The sequence below is a fragment of the Lynx rufus genome, unplaced genomic scaffold (assembly GCF_022079265.1).
Source record: "Lynx rufus isolate CCGP_SWC_20201006 ecotype Redwood Valley unplaced genomic scaffold, mLynRuf1.p SCAF_9, whole genome shotgun sequence".
NCBI classification, from domain to species: Eukaryota; Metazoa; Chordata; class Mammalia; order Carnivora; family Felidae; genus Lynx; species Lynx rufus.
Window position 1 is genome coordinate 73,942,674 of NW_025814897.1, and position 25,861 is coordinate 73,968,534.

The window sequence follows — 25,861 nt, forward strand, 5'->3', positions numbered from 1 at the left end:
CCCGGGGCTCCATGTGTCCACAGGGAAATGGCAGAGAGCTCAGGGAGGATTAGAAGCTGTCTTGCATGAGGTGATACACGGGGGACGTGGGGGTGGGGGTAATGCTGGCTCCTCCTCAGCTCGGCGTTCGAGGCCTTCTGCTCTGGAACCTGGCCATGAGCTGTTCCTTTCTGCCAGGCTCCTCCCTGGTCTCCTTGCCTTCAGCCCTCATTCCAACCTCTGGGTTTTTGTTCATCTATTCCTCTCTCTCAGTGGCCTTTCTAGATTTGTTACATGTGAAAACCCATCCTGCAAGGCTGCTCATGCATACTCTGGCTTCTCCTGTCCTCGCTGACCACCTTTGGGAGTGAGGGATCTGGGTTGAGCACAGAGTCAGCAGGCTTGCATGATTTGAGCTGGAGGTTAGTGAGTCACTTCTGGAGGCCTGTGGCTGGGGACAGGCAGGCTCTTAGGATAAAGGACCGGCCCAGGTGCATGGAGAGATGTGGCCACAGACAAGACCCGAGTTGTGGGCATCAACAACTGAGCCAGAGCGAGGTCTGGAACCGGGCCATCACATCAACCGGGCTCCCTTGGGAAAGTCCCACCGCCCCCTCAGTCTGCAGGTGTTGCCTCTGTAAAATACGAGGTCATTCCAAATGACCACCAAGTCCTTTCCCACTTCTGACATTCCAGGAGTCTAAGAATTCCGGGCTTTGGCTTCCCAGAGGCACCGTGGGAGCCACATTAGTCCTTCCCTATCTCTCCTTCCACGTCTTCAGCCCAGCTCCTCTCTAGGACACATTTGAGCCCTCCTGGCAAGGGCCCTGACACCAAGCAGGCAGGAGCCCAGGGGAAGGGCTCTGAAGAGCTTCCTCCTACATTCATTCAGGCTCTCTCAACCTGTTTTCATTCACTCATTCAAGGTCTTGTAATCACGCCCTGCCTGGGGTCGTCACTGTGACCACTGTGAACCATCACTGGCTCACCCAGCCCACTCACCCACTGTGGGTACCATCCATTTAGGGTGTGCTTGCTCGGGCCCAGCAGGTGGCACCTGTTTGCCCTCTTCTCCAGGCCCTTCCCTAGGCTGTCTGCCCTCTGGGAGTTGCAGAGAGGTGAACTCAGGGAGGGAATGTTATGCCAGCCTGTAGGGGCTAGAGCAGGGCAAGGTGACTAACACCGATGGTGAAGGGGGCGCTGTGGAGATGGTTGCAGTGAGCTCCTTCTGTGCTGGGTGGGGCCAGGCTAGGGTAGGGGGGTATTTATAGTGGCTGCTCCGGGAGCTGCAAGGGTGGTTGCTGGAGGATTCCCACCCACGGCTGACTCTCAGATTACCTGGGCTGCTTCCAAAAGGTCAGGCTCCTGGGCTCTGTCCCTTGAGAATTTGATTCCTAGATCAGGGGGTGTTCAGGGTGTTTAGTCCACTCTCAGGCGACACTAACGCTCAGCGAGGGAGAATCTGCACTGGGGGCTGGGACATAGGGGCCCTCGCTACTTGGTGTGGTCCTCCAACATCACCTGGGCACTCGTTAGAAATGAAGAGTTTCAGGCCCCACCGGAGGCCTACTGATTCAGAACCTTCATTTTAACAAGATCCCAGATGAATCATATGCACATTCGATTCCGAGAAGTGCTGAGGCGGGCAGCTGCTCCCAGCTGAGGGGAAGTATCAGGACACAGAGAGGCCTGAATGGGTGTGTGCAGGTCGGCAGAGCTTCAAGGGGGGTGATTCTGATCTTCCCTTGTGCCTAAGACGTTAGCATCGAGGTAATGGACCTGAGATGAGGCCCCAGCTCGGTAAATGGCAGCTGCATCTGTAAATTGCTCAGACCAAACCCTTGGCACCATGCTTGATTCCTTCCTCTCTCTCTCACACATCAGCAAATCCTTTGCCTCCATGTTGAAAGCCTCCCAGAACCCAGCCGTGCCACATCACCTCCATCACTAAGTCCCTAGCTGAAGCCACCATCTTCTCTCCCCTGGATTACTATGAACTGTCCCCCGCTCCAGTTCCTTCTCCACCTGCAGCCAGGGCCATCCAAGGTAAGATGCTCGTCAGAGGAAGCCACCTCTGTGCTCTGCTAACTCTGGCTTCCGGTCTCACTCAGGAAGAAGCCCAAGTCCTTCTGAGGCTACTGGGCTGCACATGAGCCCCTTGAGCCGACGATCTCCCTTCTGCTCTCCTGCCTCTCCTACTCCTCATTCTGGCCTCCTCGGTTTTCCACCAGCACAGTGGTTGTGCTTCTGCCTCAGGACCCTTACTCTTGCTGTTCTTTCCACCTGGAGCACTTTCCTCGCCAACACACTCCCTCACCTGCTTCAGGTCTGGACTCAGATGTCATCGTCATCGGGTCAGATCACACCCTGGCTTTCCCTGCCCCTGTTTTGTGCTCTCCTGTTTTCCTTCTTGGCATTAACACCATCTAACTGTATTTTATTTATTTACCTTGAATATTGTCTATTTCCCTCCTTAGAGGAAGCTAGAACAGGGCTTGGCACAGAGTGGGGACTAAATAAATATTTATTGAGAGGATGGATAAGGAGGCCAGACCTAGGTCAGACACTGCCATCACACCTGTGGCTGACCCCTTTCTTCCTTGCCTCACCTGGAAACACATCCCTCCATCCCCGAAAGCGGTGGTGGAGAGGCAGAGAAAGAGGATGAGGCAGCGCTAAGGATGCTGGTATGTCCTGGTCAGGGCTGGGGGTGGGGGGGACAAACGCCAGTCAGGGCAGGTCCCACCTGCCACTGTCGCCACCCAGGGCCAGATGAGCCTCTTCCCATCCCAGCTTCCCCACCTCTGCAAACTCCTCCTTCACTCAGCCCAGGGAGCCCCCGGCCCGCTTCCCACAACCAGAGCTCAGAGGCTAAGGAAGTATTTTCCCAAATCAGGACACACGAGCTGTCACACGAGGACAGAGATGTTGCAGGGGATCGAGTTTGCAGGTCCATGTGGTCCAGCCAGATGCCTGGAAGTGAAGTCTCCCTTCTCTTGTGACTCCTCCTATAGGCCAGCCAGGCTTTTTCTCTCCCTCTCCCTCCCCATCTTCTTCCCGGGCCACTCCTTCTCTTCCCTGTCCCTTCCATCACCCCCTTTCCTCTATTAGTTACTGGCTTTCAACACAGACTCTTCCCCTTGAAAGCCTAGGGTGCTTTTTGTCCCAAGTTCCCCTGCTTTGACCCTCAGTCATGTGTTCAGCTGAAAGTGGGTGGGCCTTGAGGCCCCACTCAGCTGTGATGTGACCTGAGTCCAGTTCCTTCCTGAGTGTGGCCTCTTGAGCCAGGAGGCCTGCATTCAAGTCCCAGCCCTACACTTCCCAGTTGTGTGACCTTGGACAAGTTCCCTAACCTGTCTGTATCTCAAGAGATATTAATAGCACCTGACTCATAGGGAAGTCGAGAGGCTTGAATATGTTAAGCACTTAGCCCAGAACCCGAAACATAATAAGTGCTTAATTATCGTACGTTCCATTATTGTCTTTTTACCGGCGCTTGGCTCTAGAAGATCCAAACCATCAGCTGTTCATTGTCTATACTTCCTTATTTCAGCAACTGACTCTCCTTTCAAATAACTCTCTAGGGGGCACCTCACCTTCCTTGGCCCTGGGGGCCCTTCCTTCCAGAGTCTATCTCCCAGGGGCCAGATTTCAGGGTGTCATCCCGGCAGGCCTGGATTCTGTCTTGGTCTCTGCCACGAACCCGCTGTGTGTCACGGGCGGATCATGGCCCCCTCTGATCCTCAGTCTCCCCGTCAGTTGTCATGGGCCACTGGTCCCTGCTCTGCCTCCCTCTCCAAGTGTAGAGGGGAAAGAAGGAGATGAAAACTGGAAGTTCCGCCTGCAGGGTGGAGGGGCAGGGAGGGCCACTGACATCTGTGGTCGGAGGCCGAGCATGGTGGCCTGAGATGCTGACAAGAGTACCGGTGTGGAGGGACTGGTGGGCAGGGGCCATGGATCACAGCTTCGGTCCTTGAAGGGGATCCTCCAGCACAGTGAGCAGGGGCAGCAAGGGCCAGGCAGACCCTAGAAGCTGCTGGGGCTGGGCGCCTGTTGGTGTCAGTGGGCGGTGCCCACTCTGGGGCTGGGCTGCCCCGCCAGGCCGACGCCAGGCTGGGTGGGGACGAGCTAATATTAGCTGGGGCAGCCCCAGACAGCTGAGCCTGGGGGGCCTCGGGAGCCTCGCTGGGCCCGGGCTCTGTTGCTTCGGCCTGGGCCACAGCAGCCAAGGAAGCTTTCTCAAGCCTGTGCACGGCCTTGGATGCCCCTTCCACACTGGCCCCATCCAGAACTTGCCCTGCTAGCCTGGCAGTCCTGCTGCTTCACCCTGGCCCTGGCTCCTGCCCACAAGCCCCTGGCCCCCTGCCCATGACGTGCCCCTACCTCACCTCTTTCCTTCTCCATCCATAGAGCAGGAAGGGACTTCTTTCCCTACACCCCTACTCTATACATGAACACAGTCTGTGTAGTTCCCTGCCGGGCGTGTGGGTGGGGTGGGGATGGGGCTGTTAGCATTCATTCATTCATTCCTCCATTCAACCAATATTTATTGAGTACCTACTTACTAGGTGGCAGGCAAGAACCTGGGAATAGAGCAAAGAACAAAACGGTCAAAAATTCCTGCCCTCAAGAAGCTTACATTCTAGCGCAGGGAGAATACAAAGAAATAAATGCATACATAACCATATAGGGTGTCAGATGGTGATGAGGGCCATGGAGATGTATAATGGAGATGTATATATAGGGCCCAGGAAGTGCTGGGGAGGTGACAACTTTAACTAGTGTGGCAGGGAAGGCCTCCCTGAGCAGGTGATGGAGGGAGATATGTGACACATATCTTAAGACATGTGTCTCGCTTAAGACACAGTGAGAGGCCAGTATCCAGGGCTGGACTCAGAGAGCCAGAGGACAATGGTAGGTCATGAAGAGAAGAGCACAGCTCCCCACAGCCCCAGTGGGCTCCCGGTAGTAGGGTCTTGCCCCGTGGGCCTTGGCCCGTGCTAGCCTGGTGCTCGGCTGTGTTCACGTCTCCATGGCCGTCCCCTCCCCACCCCACATGAGTCCGAACCTGGCCCTACTGATTATTAGCTGTGTGACCTCTGTAAGCCTCAGCTACCTCAGCTGTAAAGGGGGGATACGAACAGTCCCCACTTCAAGGGGCTGCCATGAGAACCCAATGAGATAAGTTATAGAAGGCCCTTTAGCACAGTATAGGGCACAACACATGTGTTCAAGTTATGAATTATCATTCTCACCATTTGGCACATGAGGCATCTTTCTAGGATGCTCTGCAGACACTGGCCTCACCCACTGAGGGATTCTGAGAATCAATGTCTGAAAGGGGTTAGACAGGAGCTTCCTGTTACCAGGAGGCTTCGGCGACCCCCCAGGGATCTTCTCAGCCCTTGAGGGTGGTAGAGTGGGGAGGCGTGACTCCCTTGGGCCTTATCACCAGGGCAAGGCTGTGAACATATTTTAGACCATGGCCTCCCGCCAGGGCCAACATCTTACCACTTAGAGATTAATGTTTTATGCTCAGCCTCAGGGGCTCTCTTAGCAGCTGTGAGGAACGCGGTCACCCACTGGGCCGCCTGGAGCCAACCAGAGCCCTGGGATGAGGGCTGGGCTCTTGGTAGCGAACGTGGCTGCCACCTGCTAAGAGCTAGCCCTGGGCAGGATGCTTCTCCTCATATTCCCACGGGAGCTCCTGCCTTGGCGCCTGACCAGCCCACACACCTGGAGCATGGCCCTTGTCTTTTGGGGCCTTAGTTTCCTCATCTATAAGTTGTGCATAATGGCATCACCTACCTCTCAGGGGAGCTGGGAGAAGCCGCTAAGACAGAGGCAGAAAGATAATTTGTGAGGGAGGAAATACGGTTCAAAGCAGGGCCATGTGCCAGAGGAGACCACTGTCTCGAGGGCAAGGGGTTGTGAGGAGGGCATAGGTAGAGGTGAAAGCACAGACCTTGGACCTGGCTGGACCTCAGTGTGGGCTCGGGCAGGTGGCGTCTGGCCAAACCTGTTTTCTCCTGTGTGAAGTGGGGATGAGTCTCTGAAGGCAAAGCCTGAGCACCATGCCTGGCACATGAGACACGCTTTCCAGGGGTTGGATCTGGCTACCTGGGGCATCACTGAACCTGGTCCTGGGTTCAGATGCCCCGGGAAAGTCCGTGTATCGAGGCCCTGGCTGATCCACAGAGACAAGGAAGCAAGCTGTGGAAGCTTCCTCTGGTGGCCCCACAGCTTCAGGGCCATGAACCACTGTCACCAATGATATATTTAGCAACACAAAGGTCAGAAATGCCAGGCGCTGGGTTCCCTTCTAGGCGGCAGGAACCATGTCTACTGAGGCCTGGCTGTCACCAAGCAGATATTTTTTTTCTGTCTGGAAGTCCGGGCATCTGAGTAAAATCCTCGGAGTAAGGAATCACTGTGGTTTGTACTGGCTGGCCAAGTCTTTCCATGTATGTGGTCTTTCCTGAACCCTGTTGTGCTACCCTTGGAAAATCCCACCCAACCTGTCTTCCCAGACAGCCCATCCTTGGCCTTTAGGCACATCAGCCATTCCCCCCAGCAGGCTGTGTAGCTCCCCTCTGCCTCCTGCCTTTGCCTACTCTGTTCCCTCTTGAACAGCCTGCTCTCCCAGAGAGCTTTTCCCACCCTTGATCCAGCTGTCCTACTGAGGTTACATGTCTTCCCAACTCAGCTGCAGCCTCTTAGAGGACAAGGAGCCGCTTAAGGAGGATAGTTCCTGTTACATAATGTGGGATCAACAAATCTTTGCTAAGTGATGTAATTCACAACAGCCCTGTGAGGTAGAAGGATGAGATATCATCCCCATCTTACTGATGAAGGAATAGCTGGCCCAGCGAGATTAATTTGTTTATATGAGATGTCCAGTTAGTGAGCGGTGGAAGAAGGATTGGATCCCAGGTCCTCTTTGGGAAATCGAGAAGGTGAACTAGAGCAGTGCCATGTTCCTTCCTGCGCTATTATGCTAGGGTTCTGTGGTCAAGAATGAGGTGGTTGGATGGACAGATGGGTGATGGACAAGTGGATGAAAGAATGGATAAAAAGACAGGTACATGGGTGTACACAGATAAATGAATGGAAGGAAAGATATATGAGTGAACACCCAGCTAGGTGTGTATCTTGGCGGATGGGCGAACAAATGGATGGATAAATTTCTAGTCACTTGGCTTCGAGGCGGGAAAGGAAGTCTCATGTCTCATTAAATGAAAACATCCTACAGGATAGGACTTGGAAGCTGGAGACTTCAGGGTGGAAGGCAGGGCGGAGCAGCCTAGCCCGTGAATGGAGAAAGGGGGCTTCCAAGATGCAGGGGTGGACGGTTTGTGGAGTGAGGGAGCCTGGAGCTGGGGGCAGGGACTGGCCTCAGAGACTGACCCTCCCAAGGGTGAGAAGCTCTGATGAAGCAGCCCCAAGACAGGCTGGAAAGAAGTTGCAGTCAGAGCCATGTGATGGGGAAGCCTCAGGGTCAGGGGTTTTCCAGACTCCCTGAGGCCACCGGATGGCCGACGGTGAGTGGGAGGTTGGCCTCTGAACCCCGGGCGGCACTGAGCATACCTGTGATTTCAGTCTGTTCTGGGGTAGGGAGGCTGCTCTTCCTCCCTAGGTCCCCGGCTTCAGTGAGCAAGCCGCTCTGATAGCTGTGGCGGGATGTACTCAAGGGGACAGCGCAGCTCTCCTGGCCGAGGGGTGCGCCCTCCTGAGGCACCTGGCTCGGGGGTACCAAGACACCATCTTCCACTGCTTTTTGTCATCAGTCCCCAGGTTCTAGATGTGAGCTCCCAGGCTCTCATTTTAATTACCTGGCATGAGCCAGTTGAGGGACCGCAGACATGGGTGGCCAGGAGTTGAGCTTGGCAGGGCCTGGAGGCTTAGATGCTGCTAGCCTGGAGCAGGCCGAAGCTAAGGCTCTCCATTTGCACAAGACGCAGAGCTGTGAGCTCCAGCCTCCCTCCCAAAGCCCAGAGCATTCCCCAGCACCAGGCTGCACCCCCCACACATACACTGGCCCCAGCGATCTCCCTGGGAAACCAGGTCCCAATGAGAGTGCCTGGTGCGCCGCTAACTGCTCATTACAGTCACGGCTGCAGCTAAGTATAGCTCCAGCACATACAAGACCAAGACAGCAAGGGAAAGTCTTTTCATAAGAAAGCTCCACATGCAAACACACAAACATCTGCGTGCACACGCTCCCCGCACTCGTGCATACTGATGGCCTTGGACTTGTACTTGCACCAACACAGAGTTTCGTTCACTCACCGAGGCTTTCGTTCAATGAATGTTTGTTGAGGGGCTGAGAGAGTGGTTGAGGGCATGCGTTCTATAGTCAGACAAAGCTGGGTTCTAACTTCATCACCTCCCAGGTTTATGATCGTGGGCAACTTAGCCTTTCCATGCCTCAGTTTCCCTCTCTCTACAGTCGGGATGGTAACCACAATGCAGGCCTCAGAGTTAGGGTCAGGGTCAGTGAGATGGGGCATGTATAAGTGCTCAGGATAGGTCTGGCTCAGGGTGGGTGTCAGTACATGGTCGTACATGGTCCGTATCCTCACTACTGAGTACTTACTCTGTGCCTAGCTCTGTGCTTGGAGCTTTATTTAAAGCTATCGTTTCTGGAGTGGTTGTGAAAAGTGGTGCCTGGTGTATGATAGGCACTCAGTAAATATTTGATGATTGAGTGAATGAACAAACCACTGAGAGCTGCATCAATGGATGATCGGATGTCCTTGGAGCTTTCTTCTTTGAGGAGGCATCCACCCTCACTTGTCTCTTAGCCAGGCTGTGGCTCCAGTAGGATCTAGATATTCTTGTGGGTAACATAGGGATCCTAGAGATAGAGGAGGAGCTCCAGGGTGTCTGGGTGCGCCCCTTCCCCATTTTGGAGACAGGGAAATGGCTGCACAGCGGGTGGTGCCTCATTCAGCTTGGACAGACACAGTAGTCATGCAGCAGCAGTCAGGGCTCTAGCTGAGCACTCGGGCAGGCTGGGGCTCCTGGGCTGTCACTAGGCAGGGCCCTGTCTGCAGGGGAGGCGCTGGAAATCAGCCTGGGTAGGAAATAAGCTTTAGAAGTTTTTAAAAAATAATATTCTTTTCAAAAAGAAATGTTTATTTATTTGGGGGAGGGGGAGAGAGAGAATGCCGAGGAGGCTCCGTGCCCAGCAAGAAGCCCTACACGGGGCTTGATCCTGTGACTGTGAGATCATGACCTGAACCATTATTAAAAGTCAGATGCTCCACTGACTGAGCCACCCAGGTGCTCCAATATTCAGGATTTAAAGGTACTGTAGGGGCACCTGGGTTGCTCAGTCAGTTAAGTATCCTACTTTGGCTCAGGTCATGATCTCATGTTTCGTGAGTTTGAGCCCCACGTCGGGCTCTGTGCTGACAGCTCAGAGCCTGGAGCCTGCTTTGGATTCTGTGTCTCATTCTCTCTCTACCCCTTCCCCACTTGTGCATGCGCGCTCTCTCTCTCTCTCTCTCTCCCCCTCCTCTTCTCTGTCTCTCAAAAATGAATAAATGTAAAAATTAAAAAACACTAAAGGTACTGTCACGGGGCGCCTGGGCCGCTCAGTTGATAGAGCATCCAACTCTTGATTTTTGGCTCAGGTCATGATCTTGCAGTCGTGAGATCGAGCTCTGCATCATGCTTTGCACTGGGTGTGGACGGAGCCTGCTTAAGATTCTCCCTTTCTGCCCCTCTCCCCACCCCCCCGCCGTCGTGCACACACTCTCTAAAATTAAAAAAATAAGTTACTGTCACCATTCCCAGCCTTTGAATAGGTTGGCAGCTAAATGGCCTGGGCCATCTCCTCCCATCGCACCTCCTCAAAAAGAAAGTGACATTTCCTGGTGCTTTTTTAAGCCGAGGCCGGCTAGGCCTGGCTGGGGCATGGCGTGGGGAGGGGGCGGGTGACACTGGGGAGTCACACAGCCTGAGTCTCTCCTCACCTTGAGTGATCTCAAGGCTCTGGGAATAGACAGGGTCCCGTGTCCTCGCCATGTGCCCCAGATTCCAGTTGCCACACTCCAGTGCCGGCACGCAGGTTTTGAATTCCACATTCTGGAGCCAGCGATGCCCCCTGGGCAGGACTCGGGCAGTTGAACTCCACAATAAGTGCCTTCAGCTGGCCAGCCTGCTGGGAGTGGGGAGGGTAGGCCTGTCCCTTCCCTGAAAAGGAACTTCTGTGCCCTTGTGCCCACTGTCCTCAGTCATTCGTGGTCATAGTGGGTGGGGATTCAGGTGTTTACTGATTTTGTCCATTGTCAAGGGGTGAACATGATTGTGCCTGCTGCCAGGGTATATGTGAGTCTGCTGTCAATGGGTGTACCCATGGCCAGTGTAGACGTGGATCTGCTCTCAATCACTCTGCCCACTGCCAGTATAACAATCTCTGTGGAGATTAGGCCAATGAGGACAGTGCTGGGTGATTAGTGACTCCATCTGTGGTCAGTTGAGTCAAGATGCATAGACGGGGATTATTCTTTTACGAGAGTATACGTAGATCTGCCCTGAGTGTGGTCAGTGCCGGTTTAAACACAAGTGTGAAGTCAACATCTGTGTACGTTGCCAATGTAGATGCAGATGCTGAAATCAGTGATCCGTGACTGCGCACACTGCCTGTGCAGATGAGGAAGTGGGCACCGGAGGAGGGCTTCACTTCCCAAGGAGGCTGAAAGGGTAAACGTTGTTGTGCCCATTGCATAGGTAGAAGGATTGAGACAGGCAGACATAGGATGTATATCCACAGTCTTCCCACAGAGGGGAAGCCGTGCTCCTGGTCCCCGAGAAAGGGGCCCCCTTCCCCTTTTTAGTGTGTGGTGTGTGGCGTGTGGCCAGAGCTGACAGCAGGCAAGCCCTGATCCCCAGATCCAGCCACTTCATGGAACTTACATTGTAAGGTGGAAGAGAGACAAAGAGTAAGTATGAGAAGTAAGTAAATTAGATAGTGTGAGGTGCTAGCCCTCATCCAGCTGGACACGGGGAATGACTGAATGTGGCTGGATGTAAATGATACATCAGTAAAGCTAGGGAAGTTAGTGTTCAAAGATGGTATTGCTATGAGGAGAAGTAGAGGAAGGAAAATCAGATCAGTGGGTGGTGCTGGTTGAGAGTAAGCCTCAGGAGATGCTGAAGGAATGAGCCGCGGGGATACCTGGAGAAGGGCGTCGGATGGGGGGAACAGCCCGTGCGGGGGCCCTAAGGCAGGCGTATGTCTGGCATGTTTAAAGAACATGTTTGAGGAGGCGGGTGTGGCTGAAACAAGCGAAGAGGACAGTGGCAGGAGAGGAGCTTGGAGGGGGCAGTGCAGGACCAGATCACGTAGGGGCTGCAGGGAACGTGAGGAGCTTGGCTTCTCCTCTGAGAGAAACGGGGAGCCTGTGCAAGGGTTTTGAGCAGAGAAATGACACAATCAGATTTATATTTTAAAAGGATCATCTGGCTGCTGTGTTGAAAATAGTCCCAAAGCACCAGGAATGTTGGATGCTGGGAGACCAGTTAAGAGGCTCTTCCCATAATCTAGGGCGAAATGATTGATCCTGGCGGGGACAGAGGTGGTAACGGTGGTAGTGGGCAAGTGGTCAAACTCTGGATTTATTTCCAGCTGAGCCGATGGGATTTCCTTACAGATTAAATGTGAGGTGTGGCAGAAAGAGAAGTGTCAAGGTTTGGGGCCAGAATGTCCGGAAGGATGGAGTTGCCGTCTCCTGTGATAGAGAGGCTGTGGGCAGCGGGGGTGGTGCGGGAGCTCAGGTGGAGCCTTGGGGTGGAGAGAGCGCTATCAGAGATGCTAAGGTGCTGGCTGCTGAAGTCCTGAGTTCAGGAGATGGGCTGAGCTGCAGGTAGACGTTTGGGAGTATTCAATGATAGTTGAATGAGTGATGGTACTTAAGCCTGGAAACTAGGCGAATCGCTAAGGGAATGAATGGAGATGGAGAAGACCAAGGTTCTGGGGCACCCCAATAGTTCAACGCTGGGAGAAGTGGTTGGCAGAGGATGTCAAGAAGGAGCAGCCAATGAGGTAGGAAGAAAATCAAGAGACTGTGGGAAGCTGGGAGTGTGACAAAAAGGAGGATCAGCTTTCAGATGCTGTTGATGGTTCGGGGACCTGAGGACTGGAAATTGTTCCTGTTCTTTCTGCCTAAAATGCAACCTGTCTTCCCCTAGTTGATTCTTATCCATCCTTCCAACCTCTGTCCACTTGCCACTTCCTCCTAGAAGCCACTCTGACCCCAAGACTTATTGTTAAAGGCCCATCAAATGCCTTATGCTTTCCCCTCAAAGCCCTCGTCACTTCATATAAGTACATATTTGCTTGTTTGGTTATTTGATAAATGTCAGTCACCCCTGCCAGGGGCTATGGCTGTTTTTGCTCACTCTGTGCTCAGTGCCCTGCACAGACCTGGGAAAAGGTATAAATATTTGTTGGAGGGAGAGCAGGGCATGGGGCAGTCAACTGTGGTCCCACCTACATTGCATCCACTGCCCTCCCTGAGCTGTCCCTCTTGGGGCCATCTTTTTAATTCCCTCCCCACAACACACACATATATATGCACACATGTGTACCCTGTTGGGAGTCAGGACCCCTAACTCGGTGCAAAAACACAAGGGGGGGCCTGGGGGTAATTTCCCATTGGATTCCTAGTGCGTATACCACGAACCTCAGTTTTCTCATCTGCCTAATGGGGGCAATCAAGACTGTCCTGCTGATGGCTCAGCTGTTGGTGTGTGTGTGTGTGTGTGTGTGGTATTCATTTGGGGTTCAATATGTGAAGTGTTGGAAACTGTAGATAACTGTCCCCAGTGTCCCCAATAATGGGAAGACTAATCTCTTCCTCCCAGGCTACCTGGATGGATGTGAAAGAGATTTATAAATGAAAGCCGTGGAGCATGGCGGTTTTAGAGTCAGGGACCTGGTTTCAAGTTCTGCCTATCCCTTTCAGGCTATGTGGATTTTGGGGGTTTTTTGGCACGTGTCTTAACCCCTCTGCACCTCAGTTTCCTTATCTGAAAAATGGACGTAATGACATCTTCCTCAGAGAAGTTTTTAAAGATGAGTGAGATCACGCCTGTAATGGTCGTCATTATGACTTGATAGCAGAGCGCGATGATGCTGAACAAAGCTAAAGACGCCTGTCACCGAGGTGGTTGTTGGGGGAATCAGAAAAGGTAAAGGCAAAGCGTGTGGTCCCTTTAGCCACGCACAGTGAGTGTTTAACCGAATCAGGCTCTGAAACTGGGGAGCTTGGCCCAGGAAAGGGAATGTGGTGGAAGCCAGAGAAAGCCTGGCCTGCAGGAGGGATGGCTCAGGGTGGGTCCTGAGGTCCATCTGTAAGTGTGGGCAGGCTGTCACAGGGAAGAGGAGGGGGTATGTTCTGGTGACCCCAGGGGGCAGACCTGGGATCTCTGGGAGAAAGGCAGGAAGATTGACCTGAACACGTGATAAATGCACATCTCTAGAGCTATCCAAAGACAGGTTGAGTGGCCTCGGGAAGTCTCCATCACCAGCGGTCACCAACAGAGACGTCTGCCTCAGGGTTCCTGTGAGGGGTTACTGCGTTGCCTGCATGGGAGGCCAAATATCCTATATGGGGTGCCGTCCGACTCGCTTCCTGATCTTGGAGTCTCAGTCACATATTTCATATTCCAGTCTGTGGCACAAAGAAGTTTGGGGCACGTGAGACACACATGCAACAGAATCCTTAGAAATAAAGAAGAAAGGAAAACATTGGAGTAGTATATAATAAAGAGAAGAAATAGTAATACCTCAGCCCCAGGTGAAAAATTAGTTCAGAACGAGCACTAAATTTAACCGAGCTCCCTGGCAGTCAGAGCAAACGAGAAAATATGAAGGGTTCCATAACTGACCGTTTACTAACAGAAAAGTAGACCCCAAAGAGACACACAGTTAGACCCAGTTCTAAGTCCCGAAATAGAGTGATTTCCTACGTGGAACACTGGTGTTTGTCTGGGCTGAAGATGCTAATGGGTGAGGGTATGCACTGTCTGGTCTCCTGGGGGGACTTCCAGGTCACAGGAGTGGGTGGGATGTTGGCTCCTGCTGAGATCGTCCGGGGCCCTGACCCCCGGCCTTCCTGGCCTGTGGGGCCGTAGGGGCACTCTGGGTTAGCACAGCCCCACTCCCCTAAGGCATGCAGGCCTCTGTACCTCCCTGGGGCTGACTAAGGTTGAAACCCGGCCAGAGCAGCCTGGTCTGGCTCTCGGGGCACAGCCAGCCTGACGTACACCGTGCATAGCCAGCCCAGCTGTTCACGGGGGCCTACGGGAGGCCTGAAGGGCAGGGCTTCGAAACCGGCCAGCGCCGACAGCGCCACTGAGAACCTCTGAGAGCTTGGGCAAGATTTTTCATCTCTGTAAACCTCAGACTCTTCATCTGAAGAGTGATGATAACACCAGAACTTACCTCTGAGGCTGGCGTGAGGTTTAAATGCGCCAATGCATGGAGAGCACGGGAGACGGGGCCTCCTCATGACTGGGAAGCTGCCATCATTAGCCTCCATCTTGTTACCAGAGTTAGACCGGAAAGCCCGGGAGCTCTGGCTCACATCCCACTCACTGTATGACCTTGAGTGTCCTTTCCCGCCAAGCCTCATCTGCTCCCAGCCCCACGGCAGGGACTCACGTGGATAACCATGTGGAAGTGGGCATGTTAAGTCACCATTACCCTGAGGGGTGTCCCTCATGGGCTGGAGGCCACAGTGCTGGGTCTTTGGACATAGCTCTGCCTTGGTCTGTGGTGCCTGGAAACAGGCTCTGAAGGCCATGCCATTGGCTCTCCTGAGGCTGTCATTTGCTTCTGGTCTGTTAGCAGGCAAGTGGTAGCAGGAGCAGAAAAAATTAGGGAAAAAGACTTAAAGTTAAACACATTTCTCCATTTAGCTGTTGCTGCTGCGCCTTGCAACTACCACCCCCCAATAATTCAGGGGAAAAAATGCTGTGTTTAGATTTTTGTGGAGGAACGCCTTGGCCCAGCTCCTGGAATACCAGTGTGCAAGGGAACTGGCAGTCTGGAGGTTTCTCCCTATCCCGGGATTCTGCCTTGGATCTGGGGAAACCCTAGACACCTGGCCTTTTCCTCCAGGACCTCCAATAGCATCTTGCTTCCTGGGTGTGTTGTTGTTATTGTGATGTCCCCGCTTTAAAAATGATGGGACTGAGTTTCCTAGACGTAACTTGCCTGCTGCAGTCATACAGCCAATGGCAGAGCTGGGATTCGAACTCAGGTCTCCAAAGCCAAGTGCTGGACTCCTCCTTCTGCCATGCTGCTGGCTTCCCAGTCCCCAGTGTGGTCTCAGGATCAGACATTGAGCTGCTTGGCACCTGGGTCTCATCTGACCTCATGGATCTCAAATGCCAAGATGGGGCTGGCGGCATCAGAGTCACCGAGGGCACAAGTTAAAGGGAAATTTCTGGTCCCACCCACAACTACTGAACCGTCTGGGCATGAGGCCAAGGACTCTGCATTTGTATCTCCACTGAGTCACTCTCCCCCGGCACGCTCCACCACCATCCCCCCATCACCCAGGCCTCTGCCCACTCCTGCCTCCCTCGTGCCCCACCGAGCACCTCCAGGGAGGGCTTCTTACTCTCTGCTTTCCTTTCCACCCTCCTAAGGGGTCTGGGTTTGGCCACGACCAAGTAAATTCTCCTTCGTGCTAAATGCAGAGACTTCTCCTCTGACCCTGTCCCACTGGATCTGCTAGGGGCTGGCTCTCAGGAAACATTCCTCCCTTGTTCTCCAGAACCAGAGCTGGCCCTAGTTGGGCAGACTGGTCACTATGCTGCTCAGTCAGGCCCACGCAGGAGCAGGGACCCAGCCTCACTCATGCCACACGTGTGGCTCTCTGAAGGGCAGTGGTGCTGTTTCGTGATGTGGGGGCAGGTCTGCCCAAGTCCCCCAGGTGTCTCCCAACTCAGTAGTCTCTGTCCCGTGACTGTAAGAGTCTTCACTTATCTACGTCTGAGACACTGTGACCCTAAGCACTTTGTTGTGATGGGAGAGGACCAGGAGGGGAGGGCCCATGAAGGCCAAAGGGTTGTGTGGGGACCAAAGCGATATATTTGAACACCTCCTTCTTGCTCTCTGTATTATTTCATTTCATCATCACAACCACCCCAAGGGAGGGGAGGGCAGGGAATGTCTTCCCACCCCCTACTATCCAAGAATGAAGGCTCAGAAATGGGCAGTAACTAGTCCAAGGTCACCAGCCAATCCAGGCCCCAAATTCAGGTTGATCTGACTTCAAGGTCCTGTCCTTTCTGCTACGGCCATTGCCTCCTTTTGACCTGGGGTCTGGCCAGCACCAGGGCCTGGACAGCAGAGAGGCCTGGGAGGGCGTTTCGAGCAAGGTCTCAGAGGCCATGTTGATGAAAGCTCCAGGCTGCAGCCCAGTACTAACACTGTCATCTCTGCTCTACCTTGAGAGCTCTGTGACCTTGGGCGGATCCTTTCCCTTGCTGTTTCTCCAATTCTCCATTCCTGCCACAAGGGGCAGCTTTTAGACCAGAAAGCTCTGAGGGCCTCCTCCATCCTGGAGTTCTAGGTTTCTACTGACCATGTTTTCACAAGTCCAAGGTACCATCGATCTAAGACATGACATGAGTTAAATTACAGCATGTTGGTGATATGGTAAGATAGACTATTTTAAGGATGTGTACATCATTTCCAAAATGTGAAATAATGTGCATCCTGGCATGAAAGCAACATGGGAACCCCTGCCACCTCAAAAGTTGCCAGCCTAGCTGTTGGGGCAGCCCTTTCTGGATATGACCAAGGCCTAGGGTCATGAGTGAAGTCAATGAAGTGTCTCTCTGGAAGTCTGGAGGCCCGGGACTGCCTTTTCTGATCTTGGTTCCCCCTACTGCCCAGGCTGGGTGCCAGGGCTGACAGGGTTGGTGTCGCAGCATGAGGGGATTCAGATCTGAACACAGCCCTACCTCTTGCAGTCTTCCCTGGGCTGGCTCAGTGGCCTTTTCCCCATCCCTGCCCTTTCTCTCCTCTTTCTCTCAGTCACAGATAGTTCCAGAGAAAGGGGCGCACCCCTAGACTAGTATGTGAGTGACCATCTCTGGTCATGGCCCTGGGCTGGGTCTCACCTCAGAGAACACATATGCGGAGTGCCGAGACTCTGATTCCCCTAGGAGATGGCTTGTACACACCCCCTTCCATATCATTCCATATGTGTCCTTATACATACAAACACATACACATCACACCCCATACGTGTCCTTGTACGCATACAAGCACACACACCACAGCTCATATGTGTCCTAATACACACACACACACACACACACACACACTTCTAGCACCTGTATGAAGCACACACCTACACATAGTGACCATTTACACAAGCCTTTCGTGCATGCCTGGAGTTAAGTCACATAAACCGGTGACACATGTTCACCATGTGTATAACTACTCCACATTTACACAGCCTCTCCCCCTCACCCAGTATTCGCCCCCAAACACGGATTTACCCCAACAGGCACCCATTTGGCCATGTTATGTTCTTTGCGCAAACTCTCACACGCTCCTCCTCAAACCCTCCATGTAGCACCATGGGGAGCTCACCCCGCCCTCCCCCTGCTCCCTGAGCTAGAGAAGGATTAGTGAAAAGGAACAGGGGCAGGGACCCGGGTGCCAGGACTGAGTGCTCAGGGCCCCCCACTTATTAATGAACCAAAAAAAAAGGACTAGACCCCAAGGAGCCTCCTCCCCGGTCGCCCCCTTGTGGTCCTCAGCCAGCCCAGCACACCACAGGCCTGCCCAGTCCAAGGAAGTCCAGATGAGTGTAATTCAGTTTCCAAACTCAACTCGACTGACAATTTATTTAGGCCAATTGGCCATCCCGCCTGCTCTGCATCACTGACTCCGCATGGATTAACTCAAACGCTGTGTACCCCCGCTGGGCAGATCTAATTAGGCGAAAAAACTGACCTGAAGCCTCAGGGGGCTCGGGGCCTGGACGGCAGCCAGGGTTCCCATGATTAGCCCCAGTGCCTGTAGCCTTGCCTGGTCTCAGAACCCTCGGAAGGGACCAAGTCCATCCCTCAGTGTGCCAGTGATGAGACTGAGGCCGAGAGAGGGGAAGTGACTTGCCAAGGTCACCCAGCAAGTGAACGTCGGGCCAGAATGGCGGTCCCTGTGCCACGTTACAACCATCGTCTTGTTCCTGGAATGCCAAACTGCAAGAGCACAGATCCCCACGGCAAACCCCTGAACAATTCTGAAAGGCAAGCACAATTTTCTACAGATGACTGTGGCATAAATAATTTATAAATGGAAGTCATAGCACATATTGGTCATTTTAATAGATAGTAAATTGCTTTTCTGATTTATGGTTTCAGGGGTGGGGTTACAATAAAAATAACTTGGTGATTTATGAAACATCTTCTTAAGTCAACAGATCTTTAGTAGGTTTGTCTGACTTTGCAGCCAACAGCTTCACCACCCTGGTTACCATAGAAATGGGATGCCTCGTTCCGTTGCCATGGCTACCACTTTCTAGAACACAATTGGTGGGTCTCTCACAGTTTGTGATTTGGTTCTGGGGAAAAAAAAAAAAAAGCCAGGACTGCCAGCTTGGGTTTATGCTGCATTATCAGGCGATCTTGCCTGCATTGTCTTAAAATTTCACTGGGTGGCCTCTGAGGTGGCCAGGCTAGGTGACAACTGTCCCTGGGATGTCAGGCAAATCTTCCTTTGTGCTCCCATCAGACTAGTAGCCCAGGAGATCCTGGCCTTACTGCGGCCTGGATCCTGGGTGTGGGGGGCAAGGCTGCTGCTGGGGTGGGAAAGGAGACAAGGTCTGGCAGATGGCAGGAAATCAGGAAGCTGATAGATGAAGGGCAAGTCTAGGGACTGGAGATCCAGGAGCTGGCACCATCCGAGCAGGGCAAGCAGGCTGAGGGCACGGAAAGGCTGACGAGGCAGAGGCAAGGCGGGCTGGAGCTGTTGTCCTGTGGGAGAGACAGACACTGAGTCAGTCACACCTGGGGTGGGGGTGAGGTGGGCAGAGGAGGGGCCAGCTGAGTGGCAATGCCCGGGGTCTCTTCTATTCATAGCAAGAACGTGTGGTAACGGCTGCTGCATTATCCGTGTGCTCTGAGCGTGTGTGCCCAAGTGCTGTGGGGGGCCGCAGCCGTGTGCACCTTGCGGAAGAGTATGGCACCTGCGTGTTTATGTTCCGTGTGCGGTAATACGTTTCAGTACCATCCATCTATGTATGTGTGGTTGGGACACTGGGCTGTAGTTTATGTGGCCACACGGACAGCATATGTGTTTAGGTAAGGGGTGAGGTGTGTACTCTGGGTAATTGTATGTGTCCGTGGTCTCTGGGTGACTGGGGATTGGGAGGCAGGCAACTTACATGGGGTGCGGCCCCTGCCCTTGCCTACAGCCCCTACAGTCCTGGGGGTGTCAGCCCAGGATTGCTGTAGAGATGGCTCCTGATCTCACTCCTTGCCGAGGCTGCTCGGCCATCCCCTGAGGTAGCATCCCTGCCCCCGGGGCTGCTGTTTCCCCAGTAGCTAGCAAGTCCTGGGCAGCAAGGCCCAAGAACAATGTAGACATGGCTGGGCCCCTGCCCAAGGAGTCAGGCACCCCAGTTCTCTCCCTCACAGCGGGTGGGTATCACTTTCCCTCAGGGAGTCTGAGTTGTAGGTGCCAAGCTCCAAGATGGTGGCATCCAGATACAATCAGGGCCAGCTACTAAGTGTCCAGGACTGTATTTTTAGCCCCAAGAGCTTTGGCAACTCTGGCGGTAGAAAGAGTTTAGGTTTTGGAGCAGGACAAACTTGGGTCCAAGCCTCAGCTTCATCACTAGCTCTGAAGCCTTGGTTTAGTCCCTGACCTCTCTGTCCCTGGGTTTCCTTCTTGGCACAGTGGGGTAAGGCCACCTGTCTCACTAGGTCAGGGAGAGGACAAAAGGTGCAGAATGGGTCCTTCGCTTTGGTAGCTACCTCCTCTCTCCTTCCTGTGCTCGGCTTCCCTGAGGAGGGACCAAAAGAAGCTGGGACTCAGCTGGGTGTGAGCTCTTGCTTTGGCGGTGTGCTGTGACTGGCCTCCTGGTCTCTGGGCCTAGGAGAATGTGGCAGGCTGAGCGAGCCAGGGGCACCTTCCTCCACAGCCCTCCTAAGGGCCCACTTGGAGCTGGATGTTGCTGGGGGCTCTCCCTCTGACTAAGAACCAGGCCTACTAGCAGCAGAGGTCAAGAAAGCAGGTGCTCAGGAAGCCTAGACAGGGCAGCAGGCCTGGCTTCCACTTCCCCTGGTTCCTCCTGAGAAAGGAGGCCTAGCACCTGGCTCTAGGCTGGGCTGCTACTGCCACCCCACCCCCACCAACCCCCTGGGCACTGGGGCCCAGAGAGGAAGGAATCTAGACAGGATGCCCACTGGTTGCTGAGAACCAATAATTTATTCTACCCTAATTTTATAAGACTTGCCGTCTTTCAGGGCCTCAGTGCTCCCATCAGGACCTGTCTTGTGAGAGGGGCAGATAAGTTGAGAGCTCTATGGGCCTGTGGGGGCACCTGGGAATGAGAAGGCCCCTGGGAGTGAGAAGGCCCCTGGGACGTCAGTGCCGTGTCTGGGCTGTTTCCATGAGTCTCCCCAAGCACTAATGAGCCAGAGTCTTGCTGCCCCCCTGGGGGTGAATTTAGAGACTCTTTGGGGGGGATCCCTTCATTTGCTGCCTCCTTAGGGCCTCAGCTACCAAAAGGAGCCTCACCTGGAGAAAGTGTCCCAGGAGTAGGGCTACTTAGGGGGGTACTGAAGGATGAATGAGTTTTTCCAGAAGTGCAAAGACATGGAGTCAGGGGAGACATGGAGAGAGGGGTCAGAAATGTCAGAGAGTTTCATGTGGCAAGAATGTTGGGTACATGTAGGAAGAGAGCCCTGGGAAGTCAGTGGGGCCAGGCACAGAGAGTCTCCTGTGTTAAGTTGAGGAGTCAGGGTTTTTCTTTGTGGGCAGCATGGTCAGATGGCCTGGGCAGAGAGCTGGGATGCCAGCTCTGGTAGGTGTGTGGAGACTGGACTGGTGGCTGAGACTCTAAGTCTAAAGCCTACTAAAGCTTCGATGGTAGGGGTCCTGTTGAGAGAGAGTCGTGTGTGAGCAGAGGGGACAGAGGAGGACAGATTGGGGGAGGTTTGGGGGAAGTGGGTGGCTGATGGTGCAGTGGGGAGGGGAGGTGTCTCGGGCCTTCTGCCGTTGGCCAGGATCAGGAGCCCAGGGGTGCAGTGGGCCCTGCCTCTCAGCATTCCTCGGACACTCACAATGTGCATGTTCTCCTCTCTCACAAAATCCAGGGAGGGGCATGGCCTGCCCTTTGGGATCTGGTGAATGCCAAGCTCTAAGACGGGGCCCTCCAGAGGAGGTACTGGAGGCAAATACCCGGCATTTGGAAATGTGTTTTTAGCCCCAAGAGCTTTGGCAGCCCTGGTGATGGAAGGAGCTCTGGAGCTGGATCAACCTGGGTCAGAGGTGGTGGCCTTTTCCAGTTGCTTCCACTTTGCTTTCCTGGTCCACTTCTGTAGGGATCTTTAAAGAGCTGTTTCTGGAGTTGGAAGACCTGGCTTAAGTCTGTAGCTACCCTGCCCCACCTTGTCCAAACCCCACCTGCCTCATAGGGCTGAGGGAGCTTGACTTTGCAGTCCCCTGCATTGTATGTGTCTCTGTGGGTGCCCTTCACCCTCAGCTGGGCAGGGAGCTCCCTGAGGGTTGGGCTGAGGCTTTATTCCACTCTGCTGGGCATAACCCAGTGCCTGGTAAAGAGTGGAAGGAAGAAAGGATGGATGGATGGACAAACGGATGGAGGGAGGGAGGGAGGGATGGGCAGACAGGTGGAAGGAAGGAGGAGACTAAGGAGGGAGGAGTGAGGAAGTAAAGGAAGAAGGAGGGAAGGAAAATAGAAGAGAAAAAGGAAGGGAAGAATGAATGCATGAGGGATGAGAAGGGGGAGGGAGAGAGGATGGAAGGAAGGATGAGGAGTGGGAGGGAGGGAGGGAGAAAGGAAGTAAGGAAGGGAGGGAGGGAGAGAAGAAGGAAAGAAGTAAGGATAGATGAGTGACAGAAAGGAGGGATCGATCAGTGGATGGGAGGAAGGACGCACTTGATAGTAGTCTGGGATAAAATGTTTGAAAATGGTCCAGTGCTCTAAAACCAACAGGACCATGAGCCTACTACAATGCATGGCTCGGGGAGACCTCTTCCTACTTGGGGGCCTCGGGCTTCCCATCTATAGCATGTAGTGCCTTGGACCAGATAATCTCTAAAAGCTGCTCTTACTTTAGCATTCTAAAATGCTGACGTTGTCCTTTTCCCTCTCCCCCCCCCTTTCTCCAACCCAGAATGTGACTTGAAAGGTCCATATAGTTCTTGGTTTCGAGAAGCATGCCATGTTAGGTGCCGGGTTCCATGGCCGTGGTCAACCCAGACAGGGCTGTTCTTGGACTTCCAGTGCTGCCCCCTGCCTACCGCCACAGGTGGGGAGGTGCGTCCATGCAGACTACAGGGTCGCTAGAAGTAGCACGGCTGCCTCTTGTTGTGGATACAGAGTGGGGTCTTGGCACTCCTTGAAGTTATCTGTGAGGGCAGCTCTGGAGAACACAGGGGCCACCCCTTCCAGACTGTATAGCCTGGGGCCATTTCCAGGAAGATGGCCTTGCTCCGGACATTGTCTTGCACAGGCTGGGAGAATGCGGCACCCGGAGAGGAGGGGAGCTGTGGGCACAGGCAGGCAGGGATGACCAGCCGGGCTCCTGGAGGAGAACCCACTGACCAGTGTTCCTCTAGAGCTCTGGGAGGCCCGACTGAAGCCTGGAAGAAGAGGAATTCAGTCTGAGCAGGAGGGTTTGGAACTCAGACAGCTGCTCCATTCTCTTCCCTCAGGTACCCGTGTCTGCTGGCAGCTAGAGAAGCCCAGGGTCATGAGATGGGGCCGGCAAACTAAACCAAAGGAGCTCCTGAACCTTTCTCCAGGGGCTCAGGGCCGGAGCAGGTGGTTCTGGACAGGCTGGGTCACCCCAGCCATTTCCTTCTCACTGGTGGGGTCTGAGAGGAGGAGGCACCCACATATGTTTGGAAAGCCCCAGCCCCCCAGCAGCTCCTTCCTCCCTCCCACCCGCTCCCCTACCCTAGTGCTGACAGGCAACTGGAGAGGAGCAGACACTGTGGTTTATGGTGCCTTTAAGGACCCCAGTCCGATTCTCCTTCTGATGCCTGAACCTGCCACACAGTATCGCCGACAAATGACCATTTAGCCTCTCTTTCAATACCTCCAGGAAGGGGGATCTCACCTCCAAGTTGGTGGTGGGAGTTCCTAGGGGGGACAGAGAGGGAGTATAAAAGTCATCTGATGCCCTGGGGCTGATATATATCTTTTGCAGTTCTAGATGGGAAAGAACCTGAAAGAGACCGCATCAACGAGGTACAGATTCCTGAGAGAGCAAATGGACTGCAGTAGGAATGAGGAAAGATGGGCCATGTGGCCTTTGAGGGACCAGATTCCATCATAGCTACTCCCCGTCATTCCCTTGCCACCTTCGGCCTCCGCAGGCTACGTCACTTTTATTATTCAGGGTGGGCTAAGTGCTTTACTAAATCACTCCCAAGTCACAGCAGCTTAATACATTAGTAGTTTATTTCCCACTCAGGTATTTAGTGGCTATCTTTCTTTTCAGGGACCGAGGCTACATTCTTGTGGTGGCCCTACTGGCCCCTAGGCCCTCAGCATTTAACTGGCAGTTGGGGGAAGAAAGAGAGCCTGGAAGATTGAGTAGAATAGGTTCTGTGAGCCAGACCTGTCATCAGTGCATGCCCCTTTTATGTGCTGTCCACTGGCCTGAGGTCAGTCACGTCACCCCACCTAACCCCCAAGGAAGCCTGGTAAATATAGTCTAGCTGTGCGTCCAGGAGGAAAGGAAAGGCATTTGTGAAAATAAAGCAACCTCTTCCACAGCTTCTTACCTGCCCCCGAGCCTCCTTACCTGGTGCTCTGAGGAGGGAAAAGTGGCCCATCAGTTTGGCCCACGTTGGAGGGGGGCATTGTGCAGGCGTCTTCCCTTGGCCGGGCCTCTGACTAGACCCAATGAAAAGGTACCTCAGGTTTCTTTGCTTGGGATGGGAGGGCCTCCCTCTGACGCTGTGTTTCTCCTCCGCAGTATGTGGCCTTTGCCTCCCTCTTCTTCATCCTGGTCTCCATCACCACCTTCTGCCTGGAGACCCACGAGCGCTTCAATCCCATCGTGAACAAGACAGAGATCGAGACTGTTCGGAATGGCACGCAAGTGCGCTACTACCGGGAGGCGGAGACGGAGGCCTTCCTCACCTACATTGAGGGCGTCTGTGTTGTCTGGTTTACCTTCGAGTTCCTCATGCGTGTGGTCTTCTGCCCTAACAAGGTGGAGTTCATCAAGAACTCGCTCAACATCATTGACTTTGTGGCCATCCTCCCCTTCTACCTGGAGGTGGGCCTGAGTGGCCTGTCCTCTAAGGCTGCCAAGGATGTCCTGGGCTTCCTGCGTGTCGTCCGCTTTGTGCGTATCCTGCGCATCTTCAAGCTGACCCGCCACTTTGTGGGCCTGCGGGTTCTGGGCCACACTCTCCGCGCCAGCACCAATGAGTTCTTGCTGCTTATCATCTTCCTGGCCCTGGGCGTCCTGATCTTCGCCACCATGATCTACTATGCCGAGAGGATAGGGGCACAGCCCAATGACCCCAGCGCCAGTGAGCACACCCACTTTAAGAACATCCCCATTGGCTTCTGGTGGGCCGTGGTCACCATGACGACGCTGGGCTATGGAGACATGTACCCGCAGACGTGGTCCGGCATGTTGGTGGGAGCGTTGTGTGCGCTGGCAGGCGTGCTGACCATCGCCATGCCCGTGCCTGTCATCGTGAACAATTTTGGGATGTATTACTCCTTAGCCATGGCTAAGCAGAAACTACCAAAGAAAAAAAAGAAGCATATTCCACGGCCACCGCAGCTGGGATCTCCCAATTATTGTAAATCTGTCGTAAACTCTCCACACCACAGTACTCAGAGTGACACATGCCCGCTGGCCCAGGAAGAAATTTTAGAAATTAACAGAGCAGGTAGGAAACCTCTTAGAGGCATGTCGATCTGACCTTTCACCTCTGCCCCCTGTAGCGATGATTCCAGATTCAGTCAGACTGCTTCCTTAGTTCCGTGGGCAACCCCGGACCCCGCACTCAGTGTCGAGGTGTGGAGCCTGGGGGCCCAGGGAGATGCTGGGCAGCCAAATTCACAAGGCGAGAGCCTGCTGGAGGAACCTCACTGGTGGCCCTGGGTAAGGAGGTTGGCGCGCTGGTCTCGTGAGGTTCTGAAGAGACGACATGGCCCGCGAGGTTGCTGAGGACTCTCTTAGCAGGAGCCCAGGGGGCTGCTGCTCGGTGGGCAGGAGTCAAGCGTGAGTCTCTGACTCAGGCCACTGTCCCAGTGTCGGGGCAGGGCAGGGGTGGGTGAGTTTCGGAAATGCCAGACAGCTTCTGATTTGGTCTTTACTCAGCTCCCTTCAGGCTGTGCAGAAGGCACAGTTGGTGCATGGGATCTGGCAGGAGGGTCCCTGCAAAGGCAGTAGCCAGGAATCTCACCCCCAACAGAGCCTGTCTCCATAGCTGAGTAGAACTGCTCTGATTCCGGCTGCCTAGCTCCAGGTGCGTCCCAGGAGACGTCTGGAGCCCTCCGTAACAAGCTTACTTACCCCATAGCATGCCGAACCAACTCATCTTCTTCCACCACTCTAGAGTTTAGCATTTATCTTTAGGAACCTGTTGGAGCGACTCTAGCTTTCACGTTGTCTGTTTGGG

The 25,861-nt window shown here is 53.9% G+C and overlaps 1 protein-coding gene across 1 annotated transcript in view; it reads left to right on the plus strand.

Annotated features, from left to right (window-relative positions):
* The window catches only part of KCNC1 (potassium voltage-gated channel subfamily C member 1), a 42,821-nt gene that overhangs the window by 7,781 nt on the left and 9,179 nt on the right, over positions 1–25,861 (plus strand). The window contains exon 2 of the mRNA XM_047072228.1: positions 24,193–25,126. Coding sequence (XP_046928184.1) covers positions 24,193–25,126 — 934 coding nt within the window. The remainder of the gene's footprint in view (positions 1–24,192; positions 25,127–25,861) is intronic.